Genomic DNA, 12,915 nt, shown 5'->3' on the forward strand with positions numbered 1-12,915 from the left:
AAGGACTCAGCAATACAGATCTAATACAGACCCTCCTGAACTGTCAGGGATGGACCAAAAGTGGTCACAGACACAGGTGAGGACACAAAACTGGTGAGAAGCAGACACTGAATTCAGTAATGCTGAACTTGACACAGGCATGCAGGCAAGCAATTAGTCAGAAATATACAGATGCTTGAATCTGGCTGATGACATTGCACTGATTAATTAGAGATATTTTCTACTTTTTCAGTATCCTAATAGCTCTTCATGGGACGTCATTTATTTCTGCAGGGTTGATAATTCCTTGGCAAACCCAGAGGCTGACTTGGGCTGCAGACAGATGGCCACTTGCAGATCTGGCTGTGCAGCTGCAGGTGCTTCTGACCCAAGCTATTTTTCTTCCATGGCCATCAGAGGTTCCTCCCTACTCCCCTCTTTCATTGTTAGTGTATTTACTTGGACCACACTTCACATCAGAACCACAGAGTTAAGCCTAATTTTCAATCTAACTTTAAAGCAAATAGCAGTCCATCTATTCTGCTGAGAGGAGCTTTCAGCAGTGAATTATTGGCAAGCAGCTGTTTCAGGGTGACATCTTCAGCCAGCATGGCAGTTTGCAAAATCAACACCAACCCCAGCAACACCAACTGGGCTAAAAGCCTTAGCCCAGACCAGATAACAGCTCTCCTTTTGGAAAAATCATGACAAATTATTCCAGAATTGCAAATCAGGTCTAGAAGGAAAGGACATAAGAAGCAAAACTAATTGAATTTTACAGCACTTCACAAATCCCCCTAAATATTTGATCATAAAACCTGAAAGTGATCTTGATTCCTTTTATCCAACACCTGCTGCTCTGTCACAGATCAACATTAAAAAACAAACTACTCCAGTCGGCTGGAAATAACAAAAGGTAAGAGAGTGTCAAGTGCTGTTTGCACAAAGAGGACTGTGCAATAAAGAAGTTCATAAAATCATGAGCAAAGTTCACCTTTATCCTCTACAAATAACATTTCAACTTCCCTGTGTGTATATAATGAAAAAAAGCAATGTTTCATCACATACAACCACCCTGTATTTACAGTGTGTTATCCCATCTTTTTTTGCCATGAAACAAAAAGCATTTAACAAGTTGTGAGCAGAAATCACCATGGATTTAAATGTGGGGAGACCATTAGGAGCTAGAAACCCTCACTCAACCCTTCATTCAGAGAAAAAGAATACATCTTTTTCTTCCTCACATCAGATAACAACACACATCCTCTGTAGAAACCAGTGACATCCACTGCTGCTTCTGTCTAAATACTGACCCTGTATACACTACCAGCTCCTGAATAGTCTATTTTTTCACCCCAGACATTGCCATGAGGCTATAAATCTAAAAGGCACTTTTAAACAATTACAGGAGGATATTAGCCCTAACCTAAAGAGCTTACAGCTTAGCCTACAATCCTTCTTCAGGATTCTTTATTGCTGTCAAGGGGATTTGCACAGATGCAGCAGTTTGACCAGAAGGCCATTTCTAGAAGTGCCACATGACTTCACAGAGATTAATTCTACAGTTCCTACGGTGAGCATGGGGTTCCACCAGAGCATCCCCAGGCAGAATAAACTCATCTGCTCAGGAAACCATTTCTCTGACTATGCAACTCCAGTCTGAGATACTCTGGCCACATCTGAACTGAATGGATAAGGAGGAGCACTTTTTCTATAATCACTCTGATTCTCTTTCAGGCACAAGAGAGAATTAATTACAAAGTAAAGCCCCCTCTCTCACTGAGGATTTTAGCAATAATAAAACAGAGGGTTGGAGTACACTGCTGCAGACAGTGCTTTGCTGGGTTGTTAGGCTGAGTGTCTTTGACTTTGGTTATGTGCACCAGTGAGTTTAGGCACTGGATTTTCAATAGTACATGTAGGTTGGCTCAGATGGGCAGAAGGCTGAAATCAAATCAGCAAAATGAAAAGAGCTAGGGAATCAGATTTTCTCAAATTAACTGCTATTTAAAAATAATAAGCAACTGCAATTGATTCTTGTTAGTGCATCAAGGGAAGATGGAGAAAATCCAGAGCTAGGCAGTCACTTCATTTATATCATTCTACTGAAATCTTGCACATTTAATCCATATGAGCAGTAAACAGAAGAAAGCTACTCAGCATTTAAGTAGTTGGTCTTATTACAGTCTGGCAAGGAATGTGCAATAGGTACAGTCAAGCCAAACCCTAGAGCAGAACTCCTCTAAAATGAAAGAAACCAGACATCTTGAGATTGCAAGACTGAAGCAAGCCCCTATTTTTGGAAGGGGAAAACACAAAACCACTAGATCCAAACAGCCAAGAAACTCAGCAGGTTAAAAATATCTGATCAACACATTGTCTAGGCCTATTGAGCTATTAATCACATCAGATGTTTGCTGCTCTCACCCTGATAGATAGAAATATTTATTTTGAAGACTGTAATTTCAAATAAGGTCTGATGATTCCTTATCAGTAAAAGACCAATGGAAAGGAAGGTGAAAAGGAAAGTGTTGCATTATCCTCTTTGCTGCTCTCCAATAGCTCAAATGCAACAGGAAAGCATTATGGGGAAAAAATAAAAAAGCCCTTAATCTGAAAAATGAAGGGGTGAGAGACCAAAATTTCTAGATGTTTATAGCATCTTGATTATAATCTTCCTTGACATTACTCTGAAAAACGAGTTAAAATCCATAGAGGTTAGGGTGAGTCTTAGGGTGCCTGAGCATCAATGAACCATCTTAGAAGGGGAGTGGAACCAAATATACCATTGGGATCCAAATATACCATTAAATAAGAGGGCTGGCAGGGTATTCCAGTTATGCAGCAGCGGAATGGGAGCATCTCCAGAGGGCCCAGCCACTCTGAACCATTCATTACACTCCAAAGAGCAGCAGTGCCATGGAGGTTTCTTTAGCCACAGAGCAAGACACTCTCCTCCTGTGTGTGCCAGCAGCACCAGCCGGACAGGCTGTCCCCACACTCAGAACTCCAGAGGATGTATCAGTGGTCTCTAGTGCCCAGGATACCCTGTGTGCCAAGGGGCAGCCAGCAGTGACCCAACCTTTCCTTTTCCCAGGCACTCAGCAGCAGCTGAGCCAAACCCACACACGCTGGGAAGGGGAGTATCATTAAGCTTTCATTTCTGCTGAACATGTACAGGAAACAGGAGAACAAGCAGAGACCATAGAAAAGGAGAAAATACTTAACTATGCCTTAACTGTGCATGTACAAATGGCAGGATGGAGTCTGTTCTGCTTGGAAAAGCAAATCAATACTGGACTTACAGTCACTAACACAGAAAATAAACAATGGGGCAGGATTATCCAACAGCTGGGATTGAGTCAGGCTCCTGCAAGCAGACTGTGCAACATAACTATCTAACTATAGATTAAATGCATATCCTAAGGATCAAAGGTGTTCAATATAACGTTTCTTAGATTCACTGCCTGAGAAAAAGATTAAACTTCCAATGGAAATCAAGACTGGAAAAAACAAATATAGAGCCATTCATCAATATTATAATCTTTAAATTTTCATTGCATCTGCCCCAGTAACTTATTGAAAAGTTAAAGTATGAGAAGTTCATTTTGCCAGTGTGATTACTGGGCAGAGCAGACAGCACAATGGAGGAATTTGATGAATACAGGAAAAGCAAGTGCAGTGTCCACAGAACAGCAACAGAAAGGACACTGAAAGGGTGGTCCTTCAGTCATGAAGTTTTACCCATGTAACAAAATAAATTCATGTTCAGTGTCCTATTCTGCTATATCCTCTAGTTTAATGTTGTATGCTCTTTACTTACTTCTTAACTTCCCACAAATGACTGTGAATTTTTTTTTTTTTTTTTTTTTTTTTTTTTTTTTTTTTTTTTTTTGCTATTATACAAAATGTTTTTACGAGCCTAAGCAAAATAAACTAGGGAAGGAGTCACTTTTAACCCAAAGATGATATGAACTACCTCCTGCACATTAATAAAAATATTTATTCAGATTACTGAGGAGCAAAACTCCTAAGTAATAATATAGCTAGCCAGCAGGGGAAAAAAAATTCCTACAAATAAATTAGAGTTGCCATGTTCCTCCAGACTCACTAGTACTTAGTTTTGGTGAGGAAATTCTGCAGTCATGGACTGAGAACTTGGTAGGAAGAGGATCAGCATCAAAATCTGGCTCTAAACCTTTTCTTCCCATTTTAATGATCAAAGCAGTACAGATCAAGATTTATTTCCTGAAGGTTATTCTCTTCCTTAAAAAACTCCATTAAGCCATTCAAAAACAAATGTCTTTAGAATATCAGTGCCAATTTTAATGCCTAAGGAACACCCCAGCTGTACAAAGTTGACTTTGATTTGAGTATCTTAAATATTATTGACCACACACAGTTCTTTGGGCTGGCATCTAGGTTTCATCAACATTTAAATGAACAATAACAAGTTTTAATTTCCATAAAGATCCCTCTACTTAGCTTATATTTAGCATGATTCAATGTGTAGACAAATAATGTATATTTGAAGAACCTTTGGTCTTGCCACAGTGGTAACAAGTGGCTGTAAAATAACAGGGCCCTAAAGCTCATGTAGGATTTTTACACTAATTTGGTAACACGCATGCATAAACTACTTACCTGGTTTACAAAGCAGCCATAATGCCTCTGACTTCATGGAAAAGTGTCATGGTGTCAGACCAGCCTCACAGAAAAGCTTTCTGTATTTACAGTGGCTTATGAAAGTTCTGAATATACCAAGGACCAAAACAAAACTCAACCCTTAGCAAAATGCCCTCTCCAATATTTTCTGCTTTCAAGTAGACAGCAGAGCCATGGATTTTTTTGTTTGGTTGGCTATTGGTTTTCTGGGTTTAGTTTGGTTGGTTGTTTATTATTGCAGAGGTATATATATATATATATATATATATGTATAATTATTTTCTGACTGTAGTGCAAAGGACAGAAAAAATGTTTTATGTCCTTTAATTGCTGAGGTTTTTTATGTGTGATCAGTACCTTCACAATGAACCAAAGAACTGAGAGACTAAAGGCACCTATATAGATATCCCTTAGGTACCTATTTCAGTCAGACACGGAAAAGGCTTTACAGTCATACTTTGAAAGCAATGAGTACCTTGGACCTCCTCCTTTTTTAATGAGATTCCTTGTAAGCCTGTCCAAGCCTGCTGGAAGAGATTCCCAGTTCCTCAGCTCTGCCAGCAAAGGACTGCTTCCAGAGGTTATCCCCTCCAATGCTTCACACCCAGAAGGACTAGTAAATACAACTCATCTTGCCAATTAAATCCAAACACCACAGAAGAACTTGAGCTCTTCTCCTTGGATCTACACCAGTGTCTTTGGGGAGAAGGCAGAGGGAAGGGAAGGAGAAAAAGATTATCCATTCTAAAACAAATGTTTGAAACAATATTTAGCCTGTGGAGCAACCATCCTGAATTCCCCAAGACAGACTGGGAAAACAGGAGATGGAAACAGTTGCCTTGAACACACCTGTAAAGCAGCAGTCCTTACTTCTGTTCAGAAGACCTTTATATGATTCTCCTCTGAAAAAAACACCCAATTAATTTGCAGAAATTAGTTTAGATGTCATTAAAGAAGGGGATTCAGATAATGTTCCATATTTACGTAGAAGCCACTAGTGCTACCAAATGAAGACACAAAGTTTTTGACATGAACACCAACCTGAGAATCTTAGATGGACCATTTCACTGGAGACTGCAATGCATTGTAGCTTCTAGTATTGCTTTTGTGAACTGAGTCCTCTTGCCTAGATTTCAGCTCAATTCTGAGCAGCCTTCTGGTTCCAGTGTAAGGACCAATATCTCACGTCTCACGTTTCCCAACTTCTGAATCTTCTCTCCTCATCCCCTAGTTATCTACTTGTATTTTAAACTCTCATGTAGTTCACCAATCTTCAGTCTTTGGCCTATTCAATAGTCTACTGTAAAACAGGATGACAGTACCAATGTAGAAATTTAGTTTCCTGCAAAAAGGGCCAAGAGTCATGGAGTTTTTACACAAAGACACTTTAATGCAAATCAAATAAACTGTTTCATTCTTAGGTGCTCCACATTCTCAAACACCCAACACTGAGCTTCCCAGTTTTACCATTCCATTGAGAAATTCACTTTTAGTCTAAACAACAGAAATTTTCAAAGACAACTCCTTAATTTTTCCTTTTTTATTTAATCAATATTGCATTTCAATACCAACTGTTAAATCTTTATGAGCAACAGGAGCATATTCTGCAAATTTGATGATCACTATATAGTACAACCTCAAAACTCTTATCCAAAACCCATGTATTCCAAAATTAGGTTTCCTCCCTCAACATGCAACATTTGAATAAAAAAGTCCTGACTTACTCTAAAAAAATCCACTATGCAGTTATATAAACTCAGATCTTTTGACAACCCCTCTGGCTTATGAAGACACAGGTTTATATAAAGAAGCTTCAAAAGAAAATGAAAAATGAATATTATTCTGCTGAAAACGCCAAAGGATTCTAACAATTCCATTACCATAGCAGTACATACACATAAAGACACCGTGTCCAGTTATATAGTATTTCTGAAGGACTATAATTGTTCTCTGCAAAAGGCTGTGGGATGTTATGCTGTAACTATATGAGAAACTACTGTGCAGTCATTCCATTTTATTTAAGCCTTCATAATTAGGAAAGTATCTCTGTTGAAATTATACTCATTAAAAAAAATAAATCTTACTTTAGATTACTAAAAAAGTGCACATTCTGTAAGTGCAGGCTCCATTTCACCATTTCTACTCCCTGTTTTTTCTACATTTCAGTTCCAATTTCCAGTTTTTCATAACATGCTGAAAGGTTTGGACTGCAGAAACAAAGGCTATATTTGCCTCTTAATCAAAACACTGGTTTTAAAGATATTTTCATATGACCAACACACTTCAGGCAATCACGAGTATTTCAAAACCTTCTTTTTCCATCCTACAGAATCAAAACTTCCATCACTAAGTCAGGGCCTTTAAAAAATAATCTGAAAACAGTATGCACAATATTTCAAGAGAGCAGAGCAGCTATATAGTTGAAAATGGCAACATAGAAATTTTAAACATTAAAAGAATCTTCCTGCTTTCTGTATGAGGCCTCTGGACACAAAGAGATTATGCATTTTGCATGGTTTTCTAGCCCCATACTTGTAAATGGAGAGGCAAATTTTCAGAAGGATTTCTTATTTCACTAACAGAAGAATCATATTGCAAATGCAGTGCTGTTGCTGCCTAGATTCTCTCCCTCATATCATGGTAAGTACCAAACTTCTTGTCCTTGCTTACAAGGTTCATGTTTATGCTCAGTGTCATTGTTGATGACTGATAGATGTTGGCTGGTTTTAAAGTAACTTGGGAAGATTGATAAAAAACTACAGAACTCTGATTTGTCATGGTTATACTGTTTCAGTTTACACAGGAATGTGTCATCTTTGCTTACAGCCAGTGAGAAATATTTTAACTCAACAGAAAGCGTGGAATTGCATGATACTGTGATGAGGAGTTCACAATTTATACAAAAATTTAAATGGCTATGCCCAAACCTAGCAGGAGGAACACAACTTCAGCAAATCTTCCATCCACCTCTCAGTCAAAATTCACAGATATGTCCTGCATTCATCTCTGGAGAACATCTTGAGGGACAGGTAAGATGAAGAGAGAGCAGTAGAAACTAAGGTGCAATGCATGGTGTGCAGTGTAGGAGAGAGGATGTCCCAGTGCAGCTGCATGTGGAACAGTTGAAGGACAGAGCAGAAGGTATTCCAGCAATCCATCTCCTCCATGCCTTACCTACACCAGGGCTGGGCTGTGCTCACCTGGGAAATGGCTCTGCTGGGCAGAGGTGGAACATTAATTCCAGTGTATCCAGGGGAAGCACCTCAGCTTGAAGCTGCAAAGGATTCTCCCCTACCTTGGCTATTAGATGCAAAAGATAATGGTACCAGGCAGCTGGCTGCTGACAGGAGCTCTTACCAGTCTCTCTCCTCAGAGAGAAAGAAGAAAAAATGACTTCACATCAGACTATTACAGATACTAATACTTTTGTCAAAGGCAGGAACACACAGAGATTTTACAAAATACTGTCTAGACACTGGAGCACACTGACGAAAAGAAATCATTTCAGTACAAGCTTAATAAGGCAGGGTAAAAAAATCTACCACCTTACAGCTAACAACACTTGGAAAATGAGTCTGCAGTGTGTGATTTCACTGATGTCTGAGGGAGCCAAAGCTCGTTATCTTCATGCTTTTCATACTTTCAGTCAAACAGATTGCTGAATAATCATGTTTTCTTTATTCTAATGGGTGAGGAAGCTATTATACAGAAGGTGTTTCCATATGTTGCAGTTAATAAAGGCAATTCTTACTAATAAGAGTAGGTTGTCACCACTCAGCTATCTGATAAAAATCCCTCCTGTTTAGAAGAAAAAGCAGATCCTGTACCCAGAAGAGACTCCTAGGGCTGCACATTTCAATGGCTACTGAAAAATACTGTAGGCAGATGAATCCCAGGTCTTCTCCAACTGAGTCTGAATCAATTAAAACATTCATTAAAATGTTCAGGGCACTAAGAGCAAGCACTTCATGTCATCAGCCTCTCTTCATATCCACCCTTTTCTTGCTGGTGAAAGACAGTGGACAAGACCTGGATCCATCATTAGAGAAAATCATCAGCAAGTCCCTTCAAGATGTCAGAATGCTTTCTTCTTTGAAGAGCATCTGGGTCACTGTCTCAGGAGCTCAAATTCTACATGGAGAGTAGGGCTAGTTTTAGGCTGAGATCACAGATGCTCTTTTAGACTAAAACAATAAAATGCATGGGGGGAAAACATTTTTGGAGGTTCACCCAGAACATCCTTGTCCTTCTAACCACAAAGCTGGGTGCATGTCCACAACTGGATGAAAACCTCACATCTGTATTATACTGTTAGAGCTAACTAGTGAAGAGAGAGGAAAAAAAAAAAAAACTATTGAAAAGTCTTGGAGCTCATCTCAGTTTGCTATGGCATGTTCAGTGTCTGACCACATCTTTAAAAACCATATGGAAACTAAACCTATTGAAGGAGAACTTGCCTAAATGATTGATATATTCCCAACTAGGTTCACACAGCAGTGATGCACACTGATTTTCGCTGGATTTCAAAGTAGGGCAGAGATTGTTCACCTGTAAGTACCTGAGTAGAAAAAAAGACCTGCCTCTGTTGCCATTCCCACCTCCAGGGAGACTGACAGTTTCCTACAAGTAGTTTCAAAAGGCACATCATCTCTCCATGGTAAATATCCACCTGCAGCCATACATTTATGAATTCAAAGCATTCTGCAAGACCTCTTTCTATCCAGACATATAAAAATGTAGAAATTATTTTGTGGAGAGACATTACTAATAGGAAATAATCTATTCCTTCATGTTTTCTGGGAATGGTGTTCTGCTGGTTTTCACTATTCAGAATAGGCTTCAAGAAATGCAAAAAACACCCAAAGAAATAGGCAGATGCTTTCAAATACAGAGACAATGGGACCAGTTCCTACACATGCAACTAGTCCAGCTGGATGTTCACTGTCAGATATAATACTTTCCAGGACTTTAACCAAAGATAATATGACCAATATTTTTGAAATTGGCCATTAATTATGGGCATTTTCTAATTCAGTCTAATTTTCAGAACTGCTGAACAATACCTCGTCCTTGTGGACATTCAGTATAGAGAAATCAAATCTAAGATGACTCAAAACAACACTGAAAAATATGAACACTCCAAGTTTGCAGTTCTGTTTGAAAATGCAACCCCTCAAGGCTAAATCCTGCTTTGGAGACACTGCAATAGTTTTGAAAGCTGCATATTTTTGCTGAGCCACTAGAAGGCATAGACAAATGTGATGGGTAGACTGCATCCATCCAGTGGGGCCAGTGCAAACAGCCCCTCCCTGACCAGCCAACACTGTTGTCTGGGAGCAAAGGGAATCTGGGAAAGCCTGTACAGTGAACCAGAAGTAGCCCTTGCAGAGGTGAGGGAAAACAAGGGCTGCTGTTGGATCCTGCCCAGCACACAGAACCCAGCCATAATATGTCCACACAATGATCCTGTCTCAGAGGTGTGGGAAGTCCTGTTATGTCTGCATTCACAATGAAGCATGATTCTGACATTGCTATGGTGCTGATGCTGTTATATCTTCAGTGTATGATGGATCCTGGCCTATTGTTCATGAGAGACTTGGACTTTGCAATGATTGGAGAACAAGGTGCTCTGGAAGCTCTTTTCAGCTGTGATCTGGTGAACTTCTTACGGATTTTTCTGTAAGGAGGGAAGGAGGGAAGGAAGAGAGAGACAACAGAAGAGATAAATCTCAGTCTTTAACAGAAGACTGCACAAGAGCCAACAACAAACACAACAAATACTCTTACCAGAGCAGGAAGGCTAGTTCATGGAAAAGAGACTTGCAGTCAACAAGAGTCAGCCCTGTCCATCAGTTCAGACTTGTCTGATAATGATTCATCAAAAAGTGAATTGGTTATTATTAGTTAGCTAATATTGAATAACAATATTTAATTACATGAAATCTTGGACCAGAATGCCCAGTTAGTGAATCCTCACATGTGATATGCTGGAATGAAGAACTACAGAAGAAAGGACCGTGTTAGCACCCAGTGAATGTGCTACTCAGTAAAACTGGGAGCAATTGTTGTTATTTACAACAATTACAGTGTACCACTTCTTCAGATAACACTGGGCATTTTTACTAGTGCCATTCATTTGACTTTCAGCTGATAAATATTAACTGCAGGTGGCCATGCTGTTTGTATTGTAATCCTAAATATTCAAGGATAGTTAATTTTGAAGCATAAATCCTTGCTATGTTTCAACTGCTCTAACTCTTTACTATTATGAATCATTAACCCCAGTGCTGAGGGTATGCAGGTATGGTATCAGAAAACACAGAAAATGTATATACAGACTATGCCTAGAGTCATCTTCATTGGCAGAGACCTGAACATTAGCTGCTGCTGGAAAATTACCTCTTTTCTGAATTTATTCAACAATCCCAGCCTTCATTCAGCTAGTTTTATAAATTACAGGGATTTTGAGCTTCTGAAAATGCATTAAAGCAAACTGCAGCCTCTAATACTTGTTGAAATCAGGCTAATTCAGCCTTTTTGACTTGAAAATATGACCTACAAACTACAGGGTGATGAGGTGCCTACCTGCATCAAGGTTCTGAGACTCATGGTGTGTTTTTTCCCTTTTCATCTAAGTGGGCTGTTACCTCTGAGACTGAAAAATGGTGGCACATGACATTGAAAATATATGATCAGCTGTTAATAAAACCTATTGAATTCTAAAATACAAATTTGCATATTAAATTTCAAATGCTAATTTTTTACCACTTAGTTACAGGTTGAATGTTCCCCAGGGATGTAAGTTTCCACATTAACTAACTGGGCCACAGAAGAGAACATAAGAGAAAAAAAAAAAAAATAAACCACAATCAAAAAGCAGAAGAATGTACTCTGCTATTAGAGGTTAAAGGGAGCCTGAAAAATACATCTATTGTGGTTAATATATTTTAAAAGTTCAGCAATGTATTCCCTTTTGGAAGAAGGATAACTTCATGACCTGGAATATCAAATTAGAGTTAGCACCATTCAGCATTAAGCATAACAGAAAAAATCACCAGAAAGTTATGTTTCAGCTTTTCACACAATCCCACTGAGAAAAAAAACTTACTGTTTGAGTATTCACTTTATATGGTGATCTTAAATTAGGCCAAAAAAATATATTAAATTGATTGCAAAGATATTGCATACCTTCCAGACCATAGAATGCAATCTCAGACTGGCAGAAATGTGTCTGTCTAAAATAATGAGACAGCCAGGTTCTATAAATTCATGTGAATAGACAATAGCTATTACCCACGCTGATTACTAATGGGAATCATCTCAGCAAAACCTTACAGAACTGGATCCTTTTTGATGATTTTTTTTTTTTTTTTTTTTTTTTTTTGCAAAACTTTGTATTTATTTACAGAAGGAATGTGGTCATTAATCATTTGAGAAACTCAAGGTTCAAATAATGTCAGATAATTGTTTACCCTTCTGAATTTTTAACAAGGTAGCTTTATAAACTGCCAAGAGGTTCCTGCTTATGGAAATAATTTGTAGCTGACAATGTATGTAAGGACAGGAAAGGATTTGAGATTACAATTTTTCATTATTTTGTATGGATAGTAAGGTAAAAGAAATAGTTATTCCCATCAAAACCTGCACAAAAAAAAAGGCAGAACAAAAAGGTCATCACATTATTATACCAAGCCAGTCACACAAACAGAGTCAGCTTCACTGGGTATAGATGAAACTAGCTCTATATACTCTGTTAGAAAAAAGCTAATCTGGTATGCACTCCTAAAAGGAAATTCAGCACTTCTGTTTAAACAGGATTGTGAAAATGCTTCCAGAAATTAGCTTTCTGGGATACAGCCTTTCAGAAATAAAACTGGAAGAATGGAAATTTCCACTACTACATTACATGTTATATTTAAACAATCATTTCTCTAAAAGTCAAAACTGTTCTTTTTACTGTAAAAATTATGGAAGGTGGAGGGACTGGACTCTTTACACTGAAGAATTTAGCACCTAAATACAGTCTAGCGTTTTTGAGAGGCATTTATCAGGTTTTATAATCCTTCAGAGTCTTTTTAACACTTAAACATGCAGGTTGCAATAATAGCTGACAAAAGACAGGATATTCAAAGGTAAAGTTGTTGCCACCCTTTCACTCATAGCACTTTGCCCTCCCCCAAAGATACACTGAACTAAGGGCAGAGTCAATTTTAATGCTCAATTTCCTGTCCCTCTTTCAGTTAATACCAGCCATATGTTTTAATTACATAA

The 12,915-nt window shown here is 38.4% G+C and overlaps 1 protein-coding gene across 2 annotated transcripts in view; it reads right to left on the minus strand.

The window, feature by feature from the left end:
• Positions 1-6,017: 6,017 nt before the first annotated feature.
• Positions 6,018-12,915, minus strand: part of MTA3 (metastasis associated 1 family member 3) — a 134,093-nt gene continuing 127,195 nt past the window's right edge. For both annotated transcript variants that reach the window (XM_079298589.1, XM_079298590.1), the window contains one exon: positions 6,018-10,321. In XM_079298589.1, the coding sequence (XP_079154715.1) occupies positions 10,201-10,321 (121 nt within the window). In that variant the 3' untranslated portion in view covers positions 6,018-10,200. The remainder of the gene's footprint in view (positions 10,322-12,915) is intronic.

This window comes from Erithacus rubecula (assembly GCF_903797595.1).
Source record: "Erithacus rubecula genome assembly, chromosome: 2".
NCBI classification, from domain to species: Eukaryota; Metazoa; Chordata; class Aves; order Passeriformes; family Muscicapidae; genus Erithacus; species Erithacus rubecula.